Source organism: Dryobates pubescens, chromosome 24 (assembly GCF_014839835.1).
Source record: "Dryobates pubescens isolate bDryPub1 chromosome 24, bDryPub1.pri, whole genome shotgun sequence".
Lineage (NCBI taxonomy): Eukaryota > Metazoa > Chordata > Aves > Piciformes > Picidae > Dryobates > Dryobates pubescens.
This window is the reverse complement of record NC_071635.1, coordinates 15,709,764-15,736,316: the sequence shown is the minus strand read 5'-3', so window position 1 is coordinate 15,736,316 and position 26,553 is coordinate 15,709,764. Positions and strand designations below refer to the sequence as shown.

The window sequence follows — 26,553 nt, the reverse complement described above, 5'->3', positions numbered from 1 at the left end:
AAGAGAAGGCTTCAGGGAGGCCTTAAAGCAACCTTCCAGTACCTGGAGGGGGGGTCCAAGAGGGCTGCAGAGGGGCTGCTTGCAAAGGCCTGCAGGGACAGGACCAGGGACAATGGCTTGACATTATACAAGAGGAGACTTAGATTGGATGCTTGCAACAAGTTCTGCACCCTGAGGGTGGTGAAACATTGGAGCAGGTTGCCCAGGGAGGTAGCTGAGGCCCCATCCCTGGAGATACTCCAGGTCAGGCTCTACAAGGCTCTGGGCAACCTGACCTAGTTGAAGATGTCCCTGCTGACTGCAGAAGGCTTGGGCTGGATGAGCTTTGGAGGTCCCTTCCAACCCAGACCATTCTAGGATGCTATGAAAATAGATTGTGGTCCAGGAGATGTCTCTGATGTGAGCAAAGCACTTCCTGATCCTGCAGCACAGCAACAGGAGCCAGCAGGGAGCACTTGCAGCCCAGAGAGCCAAGCAGAGCCTGGGCTGCAGGGCCAGGGAGGGGATTCTGCCCCTCTGCTCCACTCTGCTGAGCCCACAGCTGCAGCTCTGGGGCCAGCTCTGGAGCCTCTGTGCCAGGAAGGCTCTGGAGGGGCTGGAAGGTGTCCAGAGCAGGGCCAGGAGGAGGAGCAGAGGGCTGGAGCTGCTCTGAGCACAGCCTGAGAGAGTTGGGGTTGTGCAGGCTGCAGAGGAGAAGGCTCCCAGGAGACCTTCTGGTGGCCTTGCAGGAGCTGCAGGGGGCTGCAAGAGAGCTGGGGAGGGACTGTGGAGGGGGTGAGGGAGGGATAGGAGTGGGGGGGCTGGAGCAGAAGTGGGGAGCTGGAGCTTGGCTGTGAGGAAGAAGTTGTTGGCCAGGAGGGTGGTGAGAGCCTGGCCCAGGCTGCCCAGGGAGGTGGTGGAAGCCTCCTGGCTGGAGGTGTTTGCAGCCAGGCTGGAGGTGGCTGTGAGCAACCTGCTGTGGTGTGAGGTGTCCCTGCCCATGGCAGGGGGCTGGGGCTGGCTGAGCCTTGAGCTCCCTTCCAACCCTGACAGCTCTGTGATTCTCTGGGTGTTGCACATCCAGAAGCAGAGATGTGGAAAACAAATTGGGGTTTTTCCTGTATTTCCACTCTTTTTCCCCCCTCCAAAGGCAGCCTGGCCTGCATCAGGAACAGTGTGGCCAGCAGGAGCAGGGAAGTCTTTGTGCCCTGTGCTCAGCACTGCTGAGGCCACAGCTTGAGTCCTGTGTCCAGTTCTGGACTCCTGAGGTTAGGAAAGAGGTTGAGCTGCTGGAAGGTGTCCAGAGAAGGGCAACAAAGCTGGGGAGGGGTCTGGGGCACAAGGCTGGGGAGGGGTCTGGGGCACAGCCCTGTGAGGAGAGGCTGAGGGAGCTGGGGTTGCTTAGCCTGCAGAAGAGGAGGCTCAGGGGAGACCTTCTTGCTCTCTCCAACTCCCTGCAGGGAGGTTGTAGCCAGCTGGGGGTTGGTCTCTTCTCCCAGGCCCCCAGCAGCAGAACAAGAGGACACAGTCTCAAGCTGTGCCAGGGGAGGTTTAGGCTGGAGGGGAGGAGAAAGTTCTTCCCAGACAGAGAGATTGGGCACTGGGATGAGCTGCCCAGGGAGGTGGTGGAGTCCCCATCGCTGGAGGTGTTCAAGAGGGGCTTGGCTGTGGCACTTGGAGCCATGGCCTAATGGTCAGGAGGTGTTGGGTGCCAGGTTGGACTTGATGAGCTCTGAGGTCTTTTCAACCTTCTTGGTTCTGTGATCCTGTGGATGCAGGCAGTGCTGTGGTGGCTGTGCTGTGGGAGCAGCAGGCTGGGGCCCAGCAGTGGGTGTGGAGCTGGTGGTGGATGGCTGTGGCACGCTGGGGACCTCTGTGCCTTGCAGGTACCACAAGCTGCTGTGGGGGCCCCACAGCATGGCCTCGGCCGAGAGAGTCTCTGGAGTGCTGCTGGCTGGGGGGGAGAATGGCAGTGTCATCCTCTATGACCCAGCCAAGATCATTGCTGGGGACAAGGAAGTCATCCTAGCCCAGAAGGACAAGCACACAGGACCAGTCAGAGCCCTGGATGTCAACATGTTCCAGGTGGGTTTTTGCTGCTCCTCTTCCTCACTCGCTGGCACAGAGGAGTGACCTGAGGGCCTTGCAGCCTTCCCTCCTCCTCTCCCTTTCTCACCCCCTAAAAGCCAGGAACTGAAGTTTGGTGTGGGAGTGTCTGCTGGGAGCAGGACAGACCTGGCCTCTTACCTGCCCTTCAGGATGGGGGGGTGAAAGTTGAAGGGGTCTGGCCCAGGTTCATTCCTTCCTCAGCTGGTGTCACCTCAGTGGGGCTGTTCAGCTGCCTTGCCTGCAGAGTAGAGGCAGTGCTCTGTGGTGTGGGAGTTTTAGGCTGTACCTTCAAGATTTCCCACAGAGCTCAACAATTCTTTCTTCCTCTCCACTCTCAGTCTCTCCTCTCCCAGCTCCAAGCCATTGTTCCTCAGCCTGGCACTCCCAGCCCTTGGCCAGAGTCCCTCTCCAGCTCTCCTGGAGCCCTTCAGGTGCTGGAAGGCTGCTCTGAGGTCTGCCTGGAGCCTTCTCTTCTCCAGGCTGCACAGCCCCAGCTCTCCCAGCCTGTGCCCCCAGGGGAGGTTCTGCAGCCCTCTGATCAAGCCATTGTCCCTCACCCTGGCACTCCCAGCCCTGCTCAGAGCTCCTGGAGTAGCTTTAGGCTATGCCTTTGAAATGTTCCCCAGATCTTGAACAGGAGGTGGTCAAATGTAACTGAGTCCCTCTGGGCTGTGGAAAGGGAAATGCTGACAGTTCTAAACAAGAATCCCCTCTTCTCCCCCTCTTCTCCCCCTCTTCTCCCCCTCTTCTCCCCCTCTTCTCCCCCTCTTCTCCCCCTCTTCTCCCCCTCTTCTCCCCCTCTTCTCCCCCTCTTCTCCCCCTCTTCTCCCCCTCTTCTCCCCCTCTTCTCCCCCTCTTCTCCCCCTCTTCTCCCCCTCTTCTCCCCCTCTTCTCCCCCTCTTCTCCCCCTCTTCTCCCCCTCTTCTCCCCCTCTTCTCCCCCTCTTCTCCCCCTCTTCTCCCCCTCTTCTCCCCCTCTTCTCCCCCTCTTCTCCCCCTCCCTTGGCTGCATTGTTTTGCCTAAGCTCTAACTATCCTCTGCTCTTTCTCTTGTCCCTTTGTGTGCAGGGGGGTAAGAAGGTGGTGGTGAGCTCAGGGAGTGGGAAGCTGCTGTTGGCTCCCCTGGTTTGTGGCCTGGGGGAGGTTGGTTTCTTGTGATGCTTATGAATGGTGAATGCCATGGTTGGGTTGATCAGATGGTGCTGGGGGAGAGGTTGGACTCAGTGATCTCCAAGGTCCTCTCCAAGCTGGTTAATTCTGTGCTAACTGTTGTGTATTCTGTACACATTCCTTGCATGCCACTGTGGGTTGCAGTTCTGCTTGTGAGCACAGCTCTCCCTTGCTTCCAGCTGGGCTGGGCTGGCAAAGTTCATGTTGGAGGGGGGCAGAGGAAACATTCAGCCCACCACAGGTGCTCCCAGCAGCACTCCTGTGCCAGCCCTGCCACTCTGTGCCCATGTTCTCACCACCCAGGGAGGCTTTCCCTGCTCCCACTCCTGTTTGTGGTGACATCAGATGCTTGGCTGTCCCCTTGGGTGTTGGCTTTGCAGCCCTCTGAGTGTTGTTCCTTGGAAGGAGGAGGCAGAGCAGAGGAAATGTGGTGAGGTGGCCTCTGGCAGAAGAGCTCTCAAAGCCAGCAGGCTCTCCCCTCTCACTGCAAGTGTTTCCTTCCTCCCAGAGACAGTGAGCTGTGCCTGCCTTGTCCCCACCAGCTGGGCCTGAGGGGTGTTGCCTGAGTAGCCCTTCTGTCCCTGCACACTTGCTTCCAGCAGGCCCCCCTGTGCTCCCTCTCCTCTGAAGTGCTTCCCTTTGCTTTCTGCCCCTGATGAAGTCCAGGCTTGCTTGGCACCAGCCCCAGGATGTGACCAAAGGGCACTGCCTGCCCTCAGCTCCTGGTGCCCTGCCTGGACTCTTGCATCCCAGAGGCAGGACTGCTCTGGGTGGTTAGAATACAATTAGCCAGGTTGGAAAAGACCTTTGAGATCATCCAGTCCAACCTCTCCCCCAGCACCATCTGAGCAACTCAACCATGGCTCCAAGTGCCTCAGCCAGGCTCTTCCTAAGCACCTCCAGGGATGGGGACTCCACCACCTCCCTGGGCAGCTCATCCCAGTGGCCAATCTCTCTTGCTGGGAAGAATTTCATCCTAACATCCAGGCTGATCCTCCCCTGGCACAGCTTGAGGCTGTGTCCTTCTGTTCTGTTGCCCTCCCTCAGGGCAGGGTGCTGGACTCACAACCCCCACATTCCTTCCAGATGCCCAGACCAAGCCCCTGCAGCACCCTCCCCCTGATTCCTCCTCACCTGCCCCCTCCCAGCATTGTCCCTGCTCTCTCCACTCTCTTGCCTGTGGCTGTAGCCCCTCCATGGGTGTTTGCAGTGCAGTGGAGGAGCAGCCCACAGCAGGGGAGTCCTGGGCTTGGCAGGCCAGCCTGGTGCAGGGGATGGATTTGAGACTGACTCAGCCTTGCCTTGCTCTCTCTCAAACCCAGAGGCTGTGTCCTGAGCTGACAAGAGGAACTGGCACAGTCATGGAGCTGCTCCCACTGTGAGAACTGAAAATCATGGAGTCACAGAATGGGTTGGATGGGCAGGGACCTTCAAGCTCCTCCAGATCCACCCCCCCTGCCATGGGCAGGGTCACCTCCCACCAGCCCAGGTTGCTTCAAGGCCTCATCCAGCCTGGCCTTCAACACCTCTAGGGAGAAGACATCCACAGCCTCCCTGGGCAGCCTGTGCCAGAGTCTCCCCAGCCTCACTCTCAACAATTTCTTCCTCATCTCCACTCTCAGTCTCTCCTCTCCCAGCTCAAAGTCATTGTCCCTGGGCCTGGCACTCCCAGCCCTTGTCCAAAGTCCCTCCCCAGCTCCCCTGGAGCTCCTTCAGGTACTGGAAGGCTGCTCTGAGGTCTCTCTGGAGCCTTCTCTCCTCCAGGCTGAACAGCCCCAACTCTCCCAGCCTGTGCCACACAGGGGAGGTTCTGCAGCCCTCTGATCATCTCTGTGGCCTCCTCTGGACCCACTCCAGCAGCTCCAGGTCCTTCTTGTGCTGGGGGCATAAGATGAAAAAGAGGGTTCAAAAACCTGTGCTGAAAGGCTCTCAAGGCTTAAGCAGATGTCCTCTAGGGGAAAGGACATCCACAGCCTCCCTGGGCAGCCTGTGCCAGAGTCTCCCCAGCCTCACTCTCAACAATTCCTTCCTCCTCTCCACTCTCAATCTCCTCTCTCCCAGCTCAAAGCCAATTTCCCTTATCCTGTCACTCCTAAGCCTTGTCAAAAGTCTCTCCTCACCTCCCCTTTAGCCACTGGCACTACTCTTTAACATCTGCTCCTGTGTCTTGCAGACCAATCTGGTGGCCTCTGGTGCCAATGAGTCTGAAATCTACATCTGGGACCTGAACAACTTTGCCACACCAATGACCCCAGGAGCCAAGACTCAGGTACCAGACCTGGTGCTTGTTACATGCTGCAGAGCAGACTGCTGTCTGTGTGGATGGCACTGAGGTTGAGAGCACACTGGAAGCTGCAGCTGTAAAGCTCTGTCAGGATGGGGGGAGCATGGGGGGACCCTCTTCAAGAGCAATGTGGGTGGCAGTTAAGGGTAGTCAGCCATGGGCTGCCTGCTGCTGTTAGATACAGCCCTTAAGCTCTCCCATCACAGAATGGTTTGGGTTGGAAGGGACCTCCAAAGGTCATCCAGTCCAACCCTCCCCTTGCAGTCAGCAGGGACATCCTCCACTAGATCAGGCTGCTCAGAGCCTTGTCCAGCCTGACCTTGAATGTTTCTAGGGCTGGGGCCTCAACCACCTCCCTGGGCAACCTGCTGCAGCCCCAACCCCCCTGCCATGGGCAGGGACACCTCACACCACAGCAGGCTGCTCACAGCCACCTCCAGCCTGGCTGCAAACACCTCCAGCCAGGAGGCTGCCACCACCTCCCTGGGCAGCCTGGGCCAGGCTCTCACCACCCTCCTGGCCAACAACTTCTTCCTCACAGCCAAGCTCCAGCTCCCCACTTCTACTTCTGCTCCAGCCCCCCCACTCCTATCCCTCCCTCACCCAGTATCACAGTAACCCCCTCCAAAGTCCCTCCCCAGCTTTCTTGCAGCCCCCTGCAGCTCCTGGGAGGCCACCAGAAGGTCTCCTGGGAGCCTTCTCTCCAGCCTGCACAGCCCCAGCTCTCTCAGCTGGTCCTCATAGGAGGGGAGCTGCAGCTGCAGGGAAGTCACTCTGAGTATCTTCTGAAAGCAAATGGTTTCAAACAATGGGAGTTGGCTTCAAGTAGAAAGCAACAAGTGTAGAACTCAAGAGTTTAAAACCAAGCTTGGGAGCCTTCTCTCCAGCCTGCACAACCCCAGCTCTCTCAGCTGGTCCTCATAGGAGGGGAGCTGCAGCTGCAGGGAAGTCACTCTGAGTATCTTCTGAAAGCAAATGGTTTCAAACAATGGGAGTTGGCTTCAAGTAGAAAGCAACAAGTGTAGAACTCAAGAGTTTAAAACCAAGCTTGGGAGCCTTCTCTCCAGCCTGCACAACCCCAACTCTCTCAGGCTGTGCTCAGAGCAGCTCCAGCCCTCTGCTCCTCCTCCTGGCCGTGCTCTGGACACCTTCCAGCCCCTTTCCTGTACTAGGGGCTGCAGAACTGGCCCCAGAGCTGCAGGTGGGACCTGGGGTGAGGGTTGTGGGTTGGGGCAGGCTGTGGCTTGGGGCAGGCTGTGAGAGGGCTGCTGTGTGTTGTGCCCCCAGCCTCTGGAGGACGTCAGCTGCCTCGCCTGGAACCGGCAGGTCCAGCACATCCTGGCCTCCGCCAGCCCCAGCGGCCGAGCCACCGTCTGGGACCTCAGGAAGAACGAGCCCATCATCAAAGTCAGCGACCACAACAACAGGGTGAGTCAGCCCTGCTGGGGCTGGGCAGCTGCTGCAGGGGGCTGGGCTGCCTCTGGCAGGGGTGGGGACCCCTCAGAGCCTCTCCCAGCAGCTCTGAGCTGGGTGAGGAACTGGCTGGAGGCTGAGCCCAGAGAGTGGTGGTGAATGGTGCCACAGCCAGCTGGCAGCCAGGCACCAGTGCTGTGCCCCAGGGAGCAGGGCTGGGCCCCAGCCTGATCAATATCTTCATTGATGATCTGGAGGAGGGGATGGAGTCCATCAGCAGGGAATGTGCAGCTGACAGCAAGCTGGGGGCAGGAGCTGAGCTGTGAGAGGGCAGCAGAGCTCTGCAGAGGGACCTGGCCAGGCTGGGCAGAGGGGCAGAGGCCAAGGGCAGGAGATTGAACACAGCCAAGTGCCAGGGGCTGCACATTGGCCACAGCAACCCCAGGCAGTGCCACAGGCTGGGGGCAGAGTGGCTGAGAGCAGCCAGGCAGAGAGGGACCTGGGGGTGCTGGGGGAGAGCAGCTTAACATGAGCCTGCAGTGTGCCCAGGCAGCCAAGAGGGCCAATGGCATCCTGGCCTGCATCAGGAACAGTGTGGCCAGCAGGAGCAGGGAAGTCATTGTGCCCCTGTACACTGCACTGGTTAGGCCACAGCTTGAGTCCTGTGTCCAGCTCTGGGCTCCTGAGGGTAGGAAAGAGGTTGAGCTGCTGGAAGGTGTCCAGAGAAGGGCAACAAAGCTGGGGAGGGGTCTGGGGCACAAGGCTGGGGAGGGGGCTGGGGCACAGCCCTGTGAGGAGAGGCTGAGGGAGCTGGGGTTGTTTAGCCTGCAGAAGAGGAGGCTCAGGGGAGACCTTCTTGCTCTCTCCAAGGAGGTTGTAGCCAGCTGGGGGTTGGTCTCTTCTCCCAGGCCCCCAGCACCAGAACAAGAGGACACAGTCTCAGGCTGCACCAGGGGAGGTTTAGGCTGGAGGTTAGGAGGAAGTTTTACACAGAGAGAGTGATTGCCCATTGGAATGTGCTGCCTGGGGAGGTGGTGGAGTCACCATCACTGGAGGTGTTTAGGAGGAGACTTGGTGGGGTGCTTGGTTGCATGGTTTACTTGATTAGATGGTGTTGGATGATAGGTTGGTTGGACACAATGATCTCAAAGGTCTCTTCCAACCTGGTTGATTCTATTGTTCTCCACTGTGGGTTGGAAGGGACAGAGTCTCAGCAACATTCAGCTTGGGTCACTCAGGATCTTCCTGTCCAACCATTACCCCTGCTCTGCAAGGTTCAGCCCTAAGCCACATCCCCAAGCACCACATCCAGACCACCAGGGCTGGTGACTCCACTGTCTCCCTGGGCAGCCTCTGCCAGTGCCTGACCACTCTTGCTATGGGAAAAACCTTTCCTAATGCCCAGTCTGAACCTACCCAGTTGGAGCTTGAGGCCATTAGGCTTGTTCTGTCACTAATTACCTGTGAGAAGAGACCAGCACCAACCTCTCCACAACTTCCTTTCAGGCAGTTGTAGACAGCCAGGAGGTCTCCCCTCAGCCTCCTCTGTTTCACACTAGCCATCCCCAGCTCCTTCAGTTGCTCCTCATCAGATTTATTCTCCAGGCCCTTCCTCAGCTTCCTTGCCCTCCTCTGCCCTGGCTCCAGCACCTCCACATGTGTCTGGCATTGAGGTGCCCAAAAATGGGCACAATACTCCAGGTGTGGCCTCCCCAGAGCTGAGTACCAGGGGACAGTCGCCTCCCTGCTCCTGCTGGACACAGCATTGCTGATCCCAGCCAGGATGCCTTTGGCTGTTGTGGCCACCTGGGCACACTGCTGGCTCCTCCTCAGCTGCTTGTCCATTAGAACCCCCAGAGGGGAGGGCAGGCAGCCTCAGCCAGAGCAGAGCTGCAGATTCACGTAGCTACACTTGGTCTAGTTCTGTGTTGCCCTTCTGTGCTGCTTGGTTCTTACCAGCGTGGTGCCCTGTTGTCCCTCAGATGCACTGCTCGGGCCTGGCTTGGCACCCTGACGTGGCCACCCAGATGGTTTTGGCCTCCGAGGACGACAGGCTGCCTGTGATCCAGATGTGGGACCTGAGGTTTGCCTCCTCGCCTCTGCGGGTTTTAGAAAGCCACACAAGGTATGGGTCTTGCAGAGCACAGCTGGCGCTGCTGCTGCCTGCTGGCGCTGCTGCTGCTGGCGCTGCCGGCGCTGCTGCTGGCTGCCGGCGCTGCTGCTGGCTGCCGGCGCTGCTGCTGGCTGCCGGCGCTGCTGCTGGCGCTGCTGCTGCTGGCGCTGCTGCTGCTGGCGCTGCTGCTGCTGCTGGCGCTGCTGCTGCTGGCGCTGCTGCTGCTGGCGCTGCTGCTGCTGGCGCTGCTGCTGCCGGCGCTGCTGCTGGCACTGCTGCTGGCGCTGCTGCTGCTGGCGCTGCTGCTGCTGCTGGCGCTGCTGCTGGCTGCCGGCGCTGCTGCTGCTGGCGCTGCTGCTGCTGGCGCTGCTGCTGGCTGCCGGCGCTGCTGCTGCTGGCGCTGCTGCTGGTGGCGCTGCTGCTGCCGGCGCTGCTGCTGCCTGGCGGCACTGCTGCTGGCGCTGCTGCTGGCGCTGCTGCTGCTGGCGCTGCTGCTGGCTGCTGGCGCTGCTGCTGCTGCTGGCGCTGCTGCTGCTGGCGCTGCTGCTGCTGCTGGCGCTGCTGCTGCTGGCGCTGCTGGCTGCTGGCGCTGCTGCTGGCTGCTGGGGCTGCTGCTGCTGGCGCTGCTGCTGCTGGCGCTGCTGCTGGCTGCTGGCGCTGCTGCTGCTGCTGGCGCTGCTGCTGCTGCTGGCGCTGCTGGCTGCTGGCGCTGCTGGCTGCTGGCGCTGCTGCTGGCTGCTGGGGCTGCTGCTGCTGGCGCTGCTGCTGCTGGCGCTGCTGCTGGCTGCTGGCGCTGCTGCTGCTGGCGCTGCTGCTGGCTGCTGGCGCTGCTGCTGCTGGCGCTGCTGCTGGGGCTGCTGCTGCTGGGGCTGCTGCTGCTGGGGCTGCTGCTGCTGGCTGCTGGGGCTGCTGCTGGCTGCTGGGGCTGCTGCTGGCTGCTGGCGCTGCCTGCTGCCGGCTGCTGGCGCTGCTGCTGCTGCCTGCTGCTGGTGCTGCTGCTGGCTGCTGGTGCTGCTGCTGGCTGCTGGCGCTGCTGCTGGCTGCTGGCGCTGCTGCTGCTGGCGCTGCTGCTGGTGCTGCTGCTGGCTGCCGGCGCTGCTGCTGGCGCTGCTGCTGCCTGGCGCTGCTGCTGCTGCCTGCTGCTGGTGCTGCTGCTGGCTGCCGGCGCTGCTGCTGGCGCTGCTGCTGCTGGCGCTGCTGCTGCCTGGCGCTGCTGCTGGCACTGCTGCTGGCGCTGCTGCTGGCGCTGCTGCTGGCGCTGCTGCTGCTGGCGCTGCTGCTGCTGGCGCTGCTGCTGCTGGCGCTGCTGCTGGCGCTGCTGCTGGCGCTGCTGCTGGCGCTGCTGCTGGCGCTGCTGCTGCTGGCGCTGCTGCTGCTGCCGGCTGCTGGCGCTGCTGCCGCCTGGCGCTGCTGCTGCCTGGCGCTGCTGCTGCCTGGCGGCACTGCTGCTGGCGCTGCTGCTGGCTGCTGGCGCTGCTGCTGCCTGGCGCTGCTGCTGCTTGGCGGCGCTGCTGCTGGCGCTGCTGCTGCTGGCGCTGCTGCTGCCGGCGCTGCTGCTGCCGGCGCTGCTGCTGGCGCTGCTGCTGCTGGCGCTGCTGCTGGCTGCTGGCGCTGCTGCTGCTGGCGCTGCTGCTGGCACTGCTGCCTGGCGCTGCTGCTGCCTGGCGCTGCTGCTGCCTGGCGGCACTGCTGCTGGCGCTGCTGCTGGCTGCTGGCGCTGCTGCTGCCTGGCGCTGCTGCTGCTTGGCGGCGCTGCTGCTGGCGCTGCTGCCGGCGCTGCTGCTGCCGGCGCTGCTGCTGCCGGCGCTGCTGCTGGCGCTGCTGCTGCTGGCGCTGCTGCTGGCTGCTGGCGCTGCTGCTGCTGGCGCTGCTGCTGGCACTGCTGCCTGGCGCTGCTGCTGCCTGGCGCTGCTGCTGCCTGGCGGCACTGCTGCTGGCGCTGCTGCTGGCACTGCTGCTGGCGCTGCTGCTGCCTGCCGGCGCTGCTGCCGGCGCTGCTGCCGGCGCTGCTGCTGGCGCTGCTGGCTGCTGGCGCTGCTGCTGCCTGGCGCTGCTGCTGCCTGGCGCTGCTGCTGCTTGGCGGCACTGCTGCTGGCGCTGCTGCTGGCGCTGCTGCTGCCTGGCGCTGCTGCTGGCTGCTGGCGCTGCTGCTGCCTGGCGCTGCTGCTGCCTGGCGCTGCTGCTGCCTGGCGCTGCTGCTGCTGGCGCTGCTGCTGCCTGGCGCTGCTGCTGCCTGGCGCTGCTGCTGGCTGCTGGCGCTGCTGCTGCCTGCTGCTGGTGGCTGTCTGCCAGTCTGTCCAGCCCCTTCCTGCTGCTGGCACTGCTGGTGGCTGCCTGCCAGTCTGTCCAGCTCCTGCCTGCTGCTGGCACTGCTGGTGGCTGCCTGCCAGTCTGTCCAGCCCCTGCCTGCTGCTGGCACTGCTGGTGGCTGCCTGCCAGTCTGTCCAGCCCCTGTCTGCTGCTGGCACTGCTGGTGGCTGCCTGCCAGTCTGTCCAGCCCCTTTCTGCTGCTGCTGGCACTGCTGGTGGCTGCCTGCCAGTCTGTCCAGCCCCTGCCTGCTGCTGGCACTGCTGGTGGCTGCCTGCCAGTCTGTCCAGCCTCTGCCTGCTGCTGGCACTGCTGGTGGCTGCCTGCCAGTCTGTCCAGCCCCTGCCTGCTGCTGGCACTGCTGGTGGCTGCCTGCCAGTCTGTCCAGCCCCTTTCTGCTGCTGCTGGCACTGCTGGTGGCTGCCTGCCAGTCTGTCCAGCCCCTTTCTGCTGCTCCCTGGTGCTGGCACTGCTGGTCACCACCTATCTCTTCCGGCTCAGTTCCCTCTGGGGTCTCACTTGGTTGAAGGCAGTGACTCCAGCAGCAGGCAGTGTGGCATGTTGGCTTGCTGACTTGCCAGCCCTCTGTCCTTAGGGGCTTGAAGTGTTGGGGCCTGCTGGTTTGAGGGGCACAGGCCCCAAAATAAGCTCTCTGCCATCCTGCTGAGACACTGAAGCTGTTAGGTTGCTGCTGCCTTGCTCAAGAAGATGCAGAGAGCAGTGCAGGATTTTGCTTGAGTGATGGACTTGAGGCTTACCCCATGGCACATCCTCACATGTGGACTGAGTTTCCCTGCCCCTCAGTTCTCTAAATGCCTTAAATTTGGGTTCAGGAACAGGTTTGGATTCTTGTCTGTCCTCAGCTGTCAGTGAAAGTTTCTCTCCTGCCCTAAACCAGCTCCTGGTACAAGGGCAGGGGAGAGAGCAGCAGCTGCTCTGTCTTGGGGTTGCTGCCACCACTGCTGCCAGTGGTTCTGCTGCTTGGAATCTGCTGCTGGCAGAGCTCCTGGTCCCTGATTGTTTGCACACTGCAGGGTAATGATACTGCAGGCAAACAAAGCACTCTGTAACCTTGGTGTCCAGCTTCTCCCTCGTGGCTCCTGCATTTGATTTTCCAACACTCCTGCTGCACCTTTGTGCCTCTGGAAGCAGAGAACAGGAAGCATCTTTCACTCAGTGAAGTGCTGGTGACACTGAGCAGTTTGCCCTCTTGGAAGAGGGGAGGAGTGGGGAGGGGGAATGCTCAGCTGAGGCAGAAACTCAGCCCCTGGATGTGCTGTGTCTGTAACCACTCTGTGCTGACATGAACCTCCTGCCTCTGGCTCTTCCCACAGGGGTGTATTGGCCATTGCTTGGAGTATGGCAGACTCAGAGCTGCTGCTGAGCTGTGGGAAGGATGCAAAGATCCTCTGCTCCAACCCCAACACAGGAGAGGTATGGCACAGCCCTCCCCACACTTCTTCAAGGCATCTCCCTTCAGGGGTGGGAAGTGCAGAGCAGTTGGTGGTGTGCTTGCACTCCTGGGCAGGGTGTTCCTGTGGGATGGCCTTCCCTGTCCTGTGGCCCTGTGGCTGGTCCTGTGCTGATGCTGAAGGATTCCCTCCTGATACTGCTGGCCTACAGCTTTCCACTCACTGCTGCTCCTCCTCAGTGAGGTCCCTGCTCAGTACAGGGCTTGGGAATGGCTCCACTCTGCTCTTCTGGTGGCTGCTGTGGCTGGGCTGCTGCTGCCTTGTTCCATCTGGGAGTGGAACTTCAATCCAGCCCAGAGGAACCTGGAGGCAGATCAGTGAGGGGCTCGTGGATGTGTTCCCCCCCTTGCCCTTTTGGGCCTGGAGAATCATGGGATGGTTTGGGTTGGAGGAAACATTAGAGACCATCTAGTTCCAACCCCCCTGCCATGGGCAGGGACACCTCCCACCAGCCCAGGCTGCATCCAACCTGGGAACCCCTTCAGGGAGGGGGCAGCCCCAGCCTGCCTGGGCAACCTGGGCCAGTGCTTCCCCAGCCTCACTCTCAGGAGTTTCTTCCTCATCTCCACTCTCAGTCTCCCCTCTCCCAGCTCAAAGCCATTGTTCCTCAGCCTGGCACTCCCAGCCCTTGGCCAAAGTCCCTCCCCAGCGCTCCTGGAGTCCCTCCAGGTACTGGAAGGCTGCTCTGAGGTCTCCCTGCAGCCTTCTCCAGGTTGAACAGCCCCAACTCTCTCATCCTGTCCCCACAGGGGAGGTTATGCAGCCTCTGATCATCTCTGTGGAGACAGGAGGATTATAGAATAGAATGGAATAGAAGTAACCAGGTTGGCAAAGACCTTTGAGATCATCAAGTCCAACCTCTCACCCAACACCATCTGATCAACTCAACCATGACACCAAGGGCCTCAGCCAGGCTCTTCCTAAACACCTCCTGGGATGGGGACTCCACCACCTCCCTGGGCAGCTCATTCCCATGGCCAATCTCTCTTGCTGGGAAGAACTTTCTCCTCACCTCCAGTCTAAACCTCCCCTTGCACAGCTTGAGACTGTGTCCTCTTGTTCTGGTGCTGGCTGCCTGGGAGAAGAGACCAACCCCCAGCTGGCTACAACCTCCCTGCAGGGAGTTGGAGAGAGAAATAAGGTCTGCCCTGAGCCCTTCTCCAGGCTAAGCAACCCCAGCTCCCTCAGCCTCTCCTCACAGGGCTGTGCCCCAGACCCCTCCCCAGCTTTGTTGCCCTTCTCTGGACACCTTCAAGTCTCTCAATGTCCTGAACCTGAGGAGCCCAGAGCTGGACACAGGACTCAAGCTGTGGCCTTAAGCAGTGCTGAGCACAGGGCACAAGGACTTCCCTGCTCCTGCTGGCCACACTCTTCCTGATGCAGGCCAGGATGCCCTTGGCCTTCTTGGCCCCCTGGGCACACTGCAGGCTCCTGTTCAGCTGCTCTCCACCATTACTCCCAGATCCCTCTTTGCCTGGCTGCTCTCAGCCCCTCTGCCCTGAGCCTGTGGCACTGCCTGGGGTTGCTGTGGCCAATGTGCAGCCCCTGGCACTTGGACTTGTTCAGTGCCTATTGGCCTCTGCCCATCTGTGCAGCCTGTCAAGGTCCCTCTGCAGAGCTCTGCTCCCCTCTAACAGCTCAGCTCCTGCCCCCAGCTTGCTGTCAGCTGCACATTCCCTGCTGATGGACTCCATCCCCTCCTCCAGATCATCAACAAAGGTGTTGAACAGGCTGGGGCCCAGCCCTGATCCCTGCAAACTTACTGCTGATGCACTCAGTCCCCTCGATGGTTGCTGCTGGATGTGGTGCCCTGATCTGTGGGCCTTGTTTTTGCTGCCCAGGTGCTGTATGAGCTGCCCACAAACACCCAGTGGTGCTTTGATATCCAGTGGTGCCCCAGGAACCCCTCAGTCCTCTCTGCAGCTTCCTTCGACGGCCGGATCAGCGTTTACTCCATCATGGGAGGCAGCATGGATGGCCTGAGGCAGAAGCAGGCTGACCAGGTACTGAGAAACTCCTGGGCTCAGGGGGAGCCTTCAGTGGCTATCTGCAGCCCTGCTTGCAGGTACAAATAAGTCACAGCATGGTTTTGGTTGGAGAAGCTCTCTAAGCTCACCCACTCCAACCATTCCCTAGCTCTGCCCAGGCTGGGGCTGAGCCCTGGCCCTCAGCACCACAGCTCTGCCTCTCTGAAAGACCTCCAGGGATGGGCATTCAACCACCTCCCTGGGCAGCCTGGGCCAGGCTTGCAGAACCCTTTCACAGAAGAAGTTTCTCCTGATGCCCAACCTAAACCTCTCCTGGGGCAACTTGAGGCCACTTCCTCTTGTCCTACCCACCTGGCTCTTCTCAGGGAGTTGCTGAGTGAGATCCTCTCCCCTCAGCCTCCCCTTCTCCACACTCAACACCTCCAGCTGCCTCAGCTGCTCCTCCCCAGCCCTCTTCTCCAGACCCTTCCCCATTGTTGCCCTTCTCTGGACCTCCTCCAGCCCCTCAATGTCTGTCTTGGAGTGAGGCACCCAGCTCAGTACTGAAGCTGTGGCCTCACCAGTGCTGAGTCCAGGGGTGTGATCACTTCCCTGCTCTTGCTGGCCACACCATTGCTGCTCCAGGCTAGGCTGTTGGTGGCCTTCCTGGGCACCCCCTGGCTCATCTTCAGCCAGCTGTTGAGCAGCACCCCCAGGGCTTTCTCTGCTGGGTGGTCTCCAGCCACTCTGCCCCAAGCCTGGGGCCTTCATGGGGTGGTTGTGACCCAGGTGCAGGACCCAGCCCTTGGCCTTGTTGAACCTGGCCTTGGCCCAGCCAGCCAGCCTGGCCAGGCTCCTTCTGCAGAGCCTTCCTACCCTCAAGCAGAGCAACACTGCCACCCATTTTAGTGTCCTCTGCAAGCTTACTGAGGGGGTGCCCTCAATGCCTTTGTGTCCCCTTTATCAGTGATAAAGATACTCCAGGGAGCTGTCCCCAGCCCTGAGCCCTGGGGAGCAAATGGTTTCGTGTATTGGAGATATGACACTCGTCTTCTTGTGGTGTTTCCTCCTCCCCCCTTTTGTTACTGAAGCTCTCATCATCTTTTGGGAACCTTGATCCATTTGGTACAGGCCAGCCCCTGCCACCCCTGCAGCTGCCCCAGCAGGCTGCCCCCCAGAGCATGGTCCTGCCCCTCAAGAAGCCACCCAAGTGGATCCGGCGCCCCGTGGGAGCATCCTTCTCGGTGAGCAGCAGGCAGGGCCGGGGCAGGGCTGGCCAGGCAGGGGGGGAGAGGGGAGGTGGCACCTGCAAAACACTCCAGGGTGAGGGGAGGTCAGTGTTGTGCTCCCCCTGGGGAGAGCTGCTCCTGTTTGCCATCGTAATGGGAGCTGGATCGGGGCAGCAGCTTCCAGGCTGGGCACCTGAGGGCTGCAGGCCGGCACAGGGCGGGCAGAGCTGCTTGGGAAGAAGGGAGGAGGAGGAGGTGTGAGGCCAGCAGGCAACTGCTCCTCTCTTTGGGGGTTAGGGCTGTGCTTTGCTTTGAGAAGTGTTTGCTTGGAAGGAAACCAATAGACACTGGGATAGGCATTGAGCTGGGCCGGTGTCTGAGGGGCTGGGAGAGGAGGAACTGAGCTGGGCAAGTGTCTGAGAGGCTGGGAGAGGGGGCACTGAGCTGGGCAACCATCTGAGGGGCTGGGAGAGGGGGCACTGAGCTGGGCCTGTGTCTGAGAGGCTGGGAGAGGGGGCACTGAGCTGGGCCAGTGTCTGAGAGGCTGGGAGAGGGGGCACTGAGCTGGGCAACCATCTGAGGGGCTGGGAGAGGGGGCACTCAGCCGGGCCAGTGTCTGAGGGGCTGGGAGAGGGGGCACCCAGCCAGGCCTGTGTCTGAGGGGCTGGGAGAGGGGGCACCCAGCCAGGCCTGTGTCTGAGGGGCTGGGAGAGGGGGCACCCAGCCAGGCCTGTGTCTGAGGGGCTGGGAGAGGGGGCACTGAACTGGGCAAGCGTCTGAGGGGCTGGGAGAGGGGGCACTGAGCTGGGCAAGCATCTGAGGGGCTGGGAGAGGGGGCACTGAGCTGGGCAAGCGTCTGAGGGGCTGGGAGAGGGGGCACTGAGCTGGGCAAGCATCTGAGAGGCTGGGAGAGGGGGCACTGAACTGGGCAAGTGTCTGAGGGGCTGGGAGAGGGGGCACTGAACTGGGCAAGCGTCTGAGGGGCTGGGAGAGGGGGCACTGAGCTGGGCAAGCGTCTGAGGGGCTGGGAGAGGGGGCACTGAGCTGGGCAAGCGTCTGAGAGGCTGGGAGAGGGGGCACTGAGCTGGGCAAGCGTCTGAGGGGCTGGGAGAGGGGGCACTGAGCTGGGCAAGCGTCTGAGAGGCTGGGAGAGGGGGCACTGAGCTGGGCCTGTGTCTGAGGGGCTGGGAGAGGGGGCACTGAGCTGGGCAAGCGTCTGAGAGGCTGGGAGAGGGGGCACTGAGCTGGGCAAGCGTCTGAGAGGCTGGGAGAGGGGGCACTGAGCTGGGCAAGCATCTGAGGGGCTGGGAGAGGGGGCACTGAGCTGGGCCTGTGTCTGAGGGGCTGGGAGAGGGGGCACTGAGCTGGGCAAGCGTCTGAGGGGCTGGGAGAGGGGGCACCCAGCCGGGCCTGTGCCTCAGAGGCTGGGAGAGGGGGCACCCAGCCAGGCCTGTGTCTGAGGGGCTGGGAGAGGGGGCACCCAGCCGGGCCTGTGCCTCAGAGGCTGGGAGAGGGGGCACTGAGCTGGCCCAGTGTCTGAGGGGCTGGGAGAGAGGGGGCACCCAGCCAGGCCGGTGTCTGACAGGTTGGGTGATCCCTGATTCCTGGGGTGGTTCTTGCCCAGCTGCAGGACTGCCCGTGGTGAATGGCATTTGGCTGCTCCCTGCCCAGCTCTGCAGCCTGTCCAGGTCACCCTGGCTGGCAGCACAGCCTGACAGGGTATCAGCCACTCCTCCCAGTTGGGTCCCATCAGCAAACTGGCTGAGGGAGCAGCTCTGCCCTTTGTCTATATCATTGATCAATGTATTGGGTAGGGCTGCAGGCTGTAGCCAAGCTCATCAGCTGGTGTCAGGAAGGGTTTTGCTCTTTGGGCAGCAGAAGCTGCGTGCATGTGTGTGCCCTGTCACCCCCCCTCCAGTCACACCTGTGCCTTCCTCTGCCTTGATTCCAGTTTGGAGGCAAGCTGGTGACCTTTGAGAACCCCAAGGCTCAGCAGCCAGGCTTGGAGCAGCAGCAGTGTCACCTTGTCTACGTCAGCCAGGTGGTCACGGAGAAGGAGTTCCTGGCCCGCTCAAACCAGCTGCAGGAGGCTGTGCAGTCTGAGGGCTTTGTAAGCTACTGCCAGGAGAAGGTGGACATGGCCCAGACTGACTTTGAGAAGAATGTCTGGGCCTTCCTGAAGGTAAGAGCAGCCTGGGAGCTTCCCACTCCCTTGGGGAGCCAGGGCAGGAATCCTGCCCGTGGTGGTGGTGCAGCAGAAGAGGTGCTGGGAGCCAAAGGCGGAGCTGTGCCCACAAGCCCTGCTCTGGGGGGTTGAAGTTTCCCCCAGCATTGACTTAAGCCAGACTAACTCACTTTTAAAGGCATAGCCTAAAACTACCCACCCTGTCTTGGGAGGTGGCTCACCAGAAGAAGGAGAGTCCCCAGGGTCTGGGCTCATTTCAGGAGAAACCATGGCAGCAGCCAAGGCTTGGGGAAGGTAGTCTGTGGGGTTTGACATCCTCCAGCAGCACATCTTTGTGGAGGGAGCTGGTGACAAGGGATGAAGCTTTGGGATAGCTCTAGGTGCACTTTTCACTGCTCACTATGAGCACTTTGCTTCAGGATGCACTTGGAACCCTCAGGCTGTTCACCTGCAGTCCCCAGAGTGGAGCCCTGCCTGCTCAGTTGCCCAACTCACTGAAGACCACCTCAGCTCTTTCCTGCACTCAGTCCCCACAGTCAGCAGCCCTCTCTGGTAATCTGTGACAGGGAGGGAGATAAATCATAGCATCAATAAGGTTGGAAAAGACCTCAAAGATCATCAAGTCCAACCTTTCACCCAACACCTCATGACCACTGAACCATGGCTCCGAGTGCCACATCCAAGCCCCTCTTGAACATCTCCAGGGATGGAGACTCCACCACCTCCCTGGGCAGCTCATTCTGGTGGCCAATTCCTCTTGCTGGGAAGAACTTTCTCCTCCCCTCCAGCCTAAACTTCCCCTGGCACAGCTTGAGACTGTGTCTTCTTGTTCTGCTGCTGGGGGCCTGGGACAAGAGACCAACCCCCAGCTGGCTACAACCTCCCTTCAGGGAGCTGGAGAGAGCAAGAAGGTCTCCCCTGAGCCTCCTCTTCTCCAGGCTAAGCAACCCCAGCTCCCTCAGCCTCTCCTCACAGGGCTGTGCCCCAGACCCCTCCCCAGCCTTGTGCCCCAGACCCCTCCCCAGCTTTGTTGCCCTTTTCTGGACACTTTCCAGCATCTCAACCTCTTCCTTAATCCCAGAACTGGACACAGGACTCAAGCTGTGGCCTCAGCAGTGCTGAGCACAGGGCACAAGGACTTCCCTGCTCCTGCTGGCCACACTCTTCCTGACCCAGGCCAGGCTGTCCTTGGCTTTCTTGGCCCCCTGGGCACACTGCTGGCTCATGTTCAGCTGCTGTCCACCATTACCCCCAGGTCCCTCTCTGCCTGGCTGCTCTCAGCCCCTCTGCCCCCAGCCTGTGGCACTGCCTGGGGTTGCTGTGGCCAATGTGCAGCCCCTGGCACTTGGCTGTGTTCAATCTCCTGCCCTTGGCCTCTGCCCATCTGTGCAGCCTGGCAAGGTCCCTCTGCAGAACTCTCCTCCCCTCTCACAGGTCAACTCCTGCCCCCAGCTTGCTGTCAGCTGCACAATTGCTACTGGTGGGCTCCCTCCCCTCACCCCCAGCTCATCAGCAAATGAAGCCTTGTGAATTGCAGTGGTTTTTAACTCTTCCCTTTTTTTGGCTCCTTTCTGAAGGTGAACTTTGAAGAGGATTCCCGTGGTAAATACCTTGAGCTCCTGGGGTACAGAAAAGATGAGCTGAAGAAGAAGGTAAATGTGCCTGGCAGCTCTGCTGCTCTTCAGTGCTTCAGTGGTCCAAAGTGCTGACCCATGGCAGGGATGGCTGCAGTGCCCTGTGGGACATTGGAAGAGCAAATCCCAGTGTCCACAGGCTGCTCAGGACAGCAGGCCTCCTGCACACCACTCTTCCAAGCAGCTGCTGGCTGTCAGGGCTGCAGCTCTCCTCCTGCCCATGGTGCCAGAGCCTCTGACTTGAATGTGGCTGGAGGAATTCCTTTGTCTCAAAGGACACTGGAAGTCCTGCACTGCTTTTAAATAAAGCACTTGTGAGGAAGTGGGGGGCTCCCATGAGGGAGCTGGAGCTGCTGGAGGGGGGCCAGAGTGGGACACCATAATCAGGGGGCTGGAGAACCTCCCCTGTGGGGATAGGCCTGGAGAGTTGGGGCTGTTCAGCCTGGAGAAGGCTCCAGGCAGACCTCAGAGCAGCCTTCCAGTACCTGAAGGGGCTCCAGGAGAGCTGGGGAGGGACTTTTGGCAAGGGCTGGGAGTGCCAGGCTGAGGAACAATGGCTTTGAGCTGGGAGAGGGGAGACTGAGACCCTTGTGAGGCTGGGTGAGGAGTGGCTGGAGAGCAGCCTGCAGGAGAAGGCCTTGGGGGTGTCAGGTGGTGACAAAGTGCCCAGGAGCCAGCACTGGTCCCTGGCAGCCCAGAGCCAGCTGAGTGCTGAGCTGCAGCCAGAGCAGGGAGAGAGCAGCACAGGGAGGGGATTCTGCCCCTCTGCTCTGCTCTGCTCAGCCCCCACCTGCAGCACTGCCTCCAGCTCTGGGGCCCCCAGCACAAGAAGGACCTGGAGCTGGTGGAGAGGCTCCAGAGGAGGCCACAGAGATGATCAGAGGCTGCAGAACCTCCCCTGTGGGGACAGGCTGAGAGAGTTGGGGCTGTTCAACCTGGAGAAGGCTGCAGGGAGACCTCAGAGCAGCCTTCCAGTCCCTGAAGGGGCTCCAGGAGAGCTGGGGAGGAACTTTGGACAAGGGTGGGAGTGCCAGCATGAGGAACAATGACTTTGAGCTGGGAGAGGGGAGACTGAGACCCTTGTGAGGCTGTGCAGGTGTTTCTGCAGAGGGGTTGGGGACACTTCAGAGCTTCTCACATGGCATACAGATATCAGTGCCTGGCTGGTTTATGAGCCATGGTAAGTCCTAGAATGGTTTGAGTTGGAAAGGACCTTAAAGATCATCCAGTTCCAATCCCCTGCCTTTGGCAGGGACACCTCACACCAGAGCAGCTTGCTCAAGGCCCCATCCAACCTAAGCCTTGAACACTTCAAGGCTTGGAGCCTCCAAATGGGAACAACCTATTCCAGAGTCTCCTCACCCTCACTCTCAACAATTTCTTCCTCATCTCCAGTCTGAATCTGCTCTCTCCCAGCTCAAAGCCATTGTTCCTCATCCTGGCCCTCCAAGCCTTTGTCCAAAGTCCCTCCCCAGCTCTCCTGGAGCCCCTTCAGGTGCTGGAAGGCTGCTCTGAGATCTCCTTGAAGCCTTCTCTTCTCCTGCCAGGCTCCCTGCTCCCCAGGGGTTACCACCACTTCCTTTTCCCTACCAAGAGCAGAAAAAGTTGGCACCTGCTCTGATCCTGTGTTTATTGCTGTGCTTTCCAGCAGCTGCAGTGAGGTTTGAGGTCCTTGAGTTCCCAGCTCTGAGATCTCAAGCCACAGAGCAGCTGTTGTTGCCATCAGAGCTTGGGGTGCAGCAGGCTTAGCAGGGAATCCATCCCCAGTCTGGCAAAGTGCTTGAGTTCCCTGTGAGGTGTTCTGGAAGCCACACAGGTGCCAGCCCTGCAGCCCAGGAGGGGAGTGAGAGCTCTGTACAAGGGCACTTACTGAAGCCTTGGTTGCCTTCCAGATTTCATCCACCCTGAAGAAAAACCTCCTGGCAGATGGTGACTTGGGAGAGGTATGCAAGCACGTGGGCACAGCTCTGCCTGCTTGGTGGTGCCACAATCAGAAGCACTTCTCTTGCTGCTTGGTAGCTGCCCCCCAGGTCACTCACAACCCAGCCTCTGCCAAGGTCCTGTCTTCAGTCAGCTGAAAGCATTTCAAATGGCAACCACTTCTCCCACTGCTTGTCCAGCACAGGGCTCTGGCACAGCTTTTGCTTCAGGGCCTCACTCAGGTCCCCACTTTTTGCTGCCTCTCTCTTGCCCTCTGGGACACTTTGTGGTGCCTGTGAGACAAGGCAAGAGCCTTGCTGCCTGGCAGCTGATTGCAGCCTTGCTGCTCTAGTGCTGGTGGTGCCCTGAGGTCCTGTTTGCTCCAAGCACTTCTTTTGCCTTTGAGCTGTGGCTGTGTTAGAAGCCACTTGGTGCACAGCTGCTGTTGTGTGGTCTCCCATGCTAGGAAATCCCTCTCTGCAGCACAGCTCTGCCTGCCTGCCCTGGATCTGGGCTTCCCCTGCAGTGAGGAGGCTTCTGCAGGGCTACCCTGAGGAGCAGCTCTCCATGTCAACACCCAACCACTTTTTCCCAGTCAGCTGTTGCCCCCTTCTCCAGCACAGGGCTCTGGCACAGCTTTCAGTTCAGGGCCTCAGCCAGGTCCCCACTTCTTGCTGCCTCTCTCTTGCCCTCTGGGACACTTTGTGGTGCCTGTGAGACAGGGCAGAGCCTTGGTGCCTGGCAGCTGATTGCAGCCTGAGTTAAAACCTCTGTGGTGTGAGGCTGCTGGAGGCCTGGAGCAGGCTGCCCAGGGAGGTTGTGGAGCCTCCTTCTCATGGAGCCTTTCAAGACCCCTCTGGATGTGTTGCTGTGTGACCTGCCCTGGGTGACCCTGCTCTGGCAGGGGAGCTGGGCTTGATCTCCAGAGGTCTTTCCCAAGCCCTCCCAGTCTGTGATTGAAGAGCAGCTCCTTGGCCAGGCTTTAGGCACAGGCAGGGTTGAGAGTGTGGTCCTGCAAGAGGGAGAGCCACACTTCAGGCATGGCCTGAGGCAGCTGCAGTGGCCTCAGGCTGCCCCAAGGGGCCTGCCTTGCTGTTGTGCCACAGGCACTCTGGATGCCATCTGCAGGTTTGAAGAGGGGAGGAGAAGTTTTGCTGCCTGTTTGCAGGCAGCTGAGATGAAAAGAGCAGCAGGTGCTGTGCAGTGCCCCAGAGCTAGGGCACGGAGGGCCTCTGCCGTGCTGCTTGTGCTCAGGCAGGGTGTTCCAGAGCCCTTCTCTGATGTCCAGCCTGGTTGTGGCTGCTGCTGGTGGTGGTGGTGGTTGTGCTCTGCAGGGCAAAGGATTGCTTCCTCTTCTCCCTGGCTTTTTGGGTTTGTTGTGGTTTAATTGTGGCCTCCTCTCCCTGCTGAAGGCTCCTGCAGGATCTGATGAAGCTGTGCTGAACGATGGGGACAAAGGCCTGGCTACAGAGGAGCAGCTCCTGGGGGAGGTATCTGTTGCCCACCAGACTGGGGCCCTCTTGGCTGGGTGCCTGCCTGCCTGCCTGGGAGGGGGTCCCCTCTGGGCCCTGGGTGGCTGCCTGCCTTGGAGGGGGTCCCCTCTGGGCCCTGGGTGCCTGCCTGCCTGGGAGGGGGTCCCCTCTGGGCCCTGGGTGGGTGCCTGCCTGGGTGGGGGTCCCCTCTTGGCCCTGGGTGAGTGCCTGCCTGGGAGGGGGTCCCCTCTTGGCCCTGGGTGCCTGCCTGCCTTGGAGGGGGTCCCCTCTTGGCCCTGGGTGCCTGCCTGCCTGGGAGGGGGTCCCCTCTGGGCCCTGGCTGGGTGCCTGCCTGCCTTGGAGGGGGTCCCCTCTGGGCCCTGGCTGGGTGCCTGCCTGCCTTGGAGGGGGTCCCCTCTGGGCCCTGGCTGGGTGCCTGCCTGCCTGGGAGGGGGGTCCCCTCTGGACCCTGGGTGGGTGCCTGCCTGGGAGTGGGGGTGGTCCCCAGGGTGCCATGTGGCTGACTGCTGGGGTGGGTGCCTCTTGGCCCTGGGGGTACCTGCCTGCAGTGGGGGACACCCTGGGGGCTGTGGGGGTGTCTGCTTCGGGGGGGGGGGGCTGTCCCCAGGAGCCAGGTGTGTGGCTGCTGGTGTTGGTGCTCTCCCTGTGTGCACATGGCTCCTGCAGAAGCCTTCCCTGGTGGTTTGAAATCTGGGCCTTCCAGCTCTTTCCCCACCCCCCCTTGACAGCCATGTTTCAAGTGCTCCTCTCTTCCCTCCCAGAGCAATGATGTAACAGTGCTGGGGTGACTTGCACTGAAGGTCCCTTGGGCCCAGGCCTTCCTCAGTGTGCTTAGGAGGTGGCTTTGTGCTGGCACCAGGGGCAGTTTCCTTACCCTGTGCTCTGATGGTGAAGGGCAGGGGTGCACTTCCCTTCTGAGCTAATGATCTCTTAGCTGGTTGGGAGTCTGAAGGGCTGCCCTTAACCTGGAATGCAGGAGCCAGCTGTGTGTCTCCTGGGCATGCTTGTTCCCTTGTGCCAGCAGTGATGCTTTTCCTTCCTCTTAGGGGCTGAAGGACCACAAAAAGGAAACTGAGGATCTGGGACCTGCCAAGAAGACTTTCAACATCTCTGTTAGTGGAGGTAAAAATCCACTTTAGGTACTGGTGTGGGTTGTAGGTGCTGGTGGGTGCTGATGGTGGTGCTGGGGCAGCAGAATGACAGCAGAATTTCTGCACAGGATGTGGAGGGATTATCTTAGGCTAGGTGAGGAGTGGCTGGAGAGCAGCCTGCAGATGAAGGCCTTGGGGAGGTCAGGTGGTGACAAAGTGCCCAGGAGCCAGCACTGGTCCCTGGCAGCCCAGAGCCAGCTGAGTGCTGAGCTGCAGCCAGAGCAGGGAGAGCAGCAGCACAGGGAGGGGATTCTGCCCCTCTGCTCTGCTCTGCTCAGCCCCCACCTGCAGCACTGCCTCCAGCTCTGGGGCCCCCAGCACAGGAAGGACCTGGAGGAGCTGGAGAGGGTTCAGAGGAGGCTGTAGAGGGCTGGAGACCATCCCCTGTGGGGACAGGCTGGGAGAGTTGAGGCTGTTGAGCTGGGGCTGAAGAGGAGAAGGCTCCAGGGAGACCTCAGAGCAGCCTTCCAGTGCCTGAAGAGGCTCCAGGAGAGCTGGGGGAGGGACTTGGCCAAGGGCTGGGAGTGCCAGGCTGAGGAACAATGGCTTTGAACTGGGAGAGGGGAGACTGAGAGTGGACATGAGGAAGAAGCTCTTGAGAGTGAGGCTGGGGAGACTCTGGCACAGGCTGCCCAGGGAAGCTGTGGCTGCCTCCTCCCTGGAGGTGTTCAAGGTCTTGAGCAGCCTGGGCTGGTGGGAGGTGTCCCTGCCCATGGCAGGGGGTTGGAACTGGATGATCCTTAAGGTCCCTTCCAGCCCAAACAAGAGGAGGGGGTGGCAAGTCTGGGGGGAGGGGAGGGGTTTGGGGGCAACACGGCCGAGGCAGGGCAGGGAGGGGTCTGGGGGTGGCGAGGCTGGGGCGGGGAGGGGAGGGAGGGGTCTGGGGGTGGCAAGGCTGCGGCGGGGAGGGGAGGGAGGGGTCTGGGGGTGGCAAGGCTGCGGCGGGGAGGGGAGGGGTTTGGGGGGGCGAGGCCGGGGCGGGGAGGGGAGGAGTCTGGAGCACAACCCTGTGAGGAGAGGCTGAGGGAGCTGGGGTTGCTCAGCCTGCAGAAGAGGAGGCTCAGGGGAGACCTTCTTGCTCTCTCCAACTCCCTGCAGGGAGGTTGTAGCCAGCTGGGGGCTGGGCTCTTCTGCCAGGCCCCCAGCAGCAGAACAAGAGGACACAGTCTCAAGCTGTGCCAGGGCAAAGTTCAGGCTGGGTGTGAGGAGGAAACTCTTCCCAGCCAGAGGGACTGGCCATGGGAATGAGCTGCCCAGGGAGCTGGTGGGGTCCCCCTCCCTGGGGGGTGTTGAGGAGCAGCCTGGCCGAGCCGCTTAGCTGGTGCCGGGGGCTGGGTGCTCTCCTTTCCCTCCCGGGTGATGCTGCGCCCTGAGGGCTGTGTGGCCGTGTGCCCGCGGCTGGCAGGCCCCCGTGTGGTTGCAGATGTGGATGGCTTGCTGAGCCAGGCGCTGCTGACCGGGGACTTCGAGGGGGCGGTGGAGCTGTGCCTCTACGACAACCGCATGGCCGACGCCATCATCCTGGCCATCGCCGGCGGCCGCGACCTGCTCGCCAGGACCCAGCGCAAGTACTTTGCCCAGATGCAGAGCAAGATCACCAGGGTACTTCTGCCTTGCCTTTCTTCCTCCTCCTCCTCCTTCCAGTTCAGCTGCTCTCCAGCTCCCCTCTCTTGTTTTGGTCCCTTACAAGTGTGTTTCCGTTCCTTGCTCCGCCCTGGCTTTGGTTCGGGTCCAGCCGGCGCCTCCCTGTGGCGCCTCTGTGTCTTGAGAGCAAGCAGAGCTGGGCCACCTCTTGCTGACAGGAGGGGGTGAGGGTCGAGACTGCCCCTTCAGGGCTGATCTTGCAGCACAGCAACAGGAGCCAGCAGGGAGCACTTGCAGCCCAGAGAGCCAAGCAGAGCCTGGGCTGCAGCAGGAGAAGTGTGGCCAGCAGGGCCAGGGAGGGGATTCTGCCCCTCTGCTCCACTCTGCTGAGCCCACAGCTGCAGCTCTGGGGCCAGCTCTGCAGCCTCTGTGCCAGGAAGGCTCTGGAGGGGCTGGAAGGTGTCCAGAGCAGGGCCAGGAGGAGGAGCAGAGGGCTGGAGCTGCTCTGAGCACAGCCTGAGAGAGTTGGGGTTGTGCAGGCTG

The 26,553-nt window shown here is 61.1% G+C and overlaps 1 protein-coding gene across 8 annotated transcripts in view; it reads left to right on the top strand.

Moving 5' to 3' along the window:
* The window catches only part of SEC31A (SEC31 homolog A, COPII coat complex component), a 71,263-nt gene that overhangs the window by 7,752 nt on the left and 36,958 nt on the right, over positions 1–26,553 (top strand). For all 8 annotated transcript variants that reach the window (XM_054172478.1, XM_054172475.1, XM_054172474.1 and 5 more), the window contains exons 5-17: positions 1,866–2,064; positions 5,431–5,526; positions 6,829–6,969; positions 8,937–9,079; positions 12,710–12,809; positions 14,689–14,850; positions 15,906–16,058; positions 17,995–18,225; positions 19,806–19,880; positions 21,755–21,805; positions 23,195–23,272; positions 24,322–24,397; positions 25,850–26,028. In XM_054172478.1, coding sequence (XP_054028453.1) covers positions 1,866–2,064; positions 5,431–5,526; positions 6,829–6,969; positions 8,937–9,079; positions 12,710–12,809; positions 14,689–14,850; positions 15,906–16,058; positions 17,995–18,225; positions 19,806–19,880; positions 21,755–21,805; positions 23,195–23,272; positions 24,322–24,397; positions 25,850–26,028 — 1,684 coding nt within the window. The remainder of the gene's footprint in view (positions 1–1,865; positions 2,065–5,430; positions 5,527–6,828; positions 6,970–8,936; positions 9,080–12,709; positions 12,810–14,688; positions 14,851–15,905; positions 16,059–17,994; positions 18,226–19,805; positions 19,881–21,754; positions 21,806–23,194; positions 23,273–24,321; positions 24,398–25,849; positions 26,029–26,553) is intronic.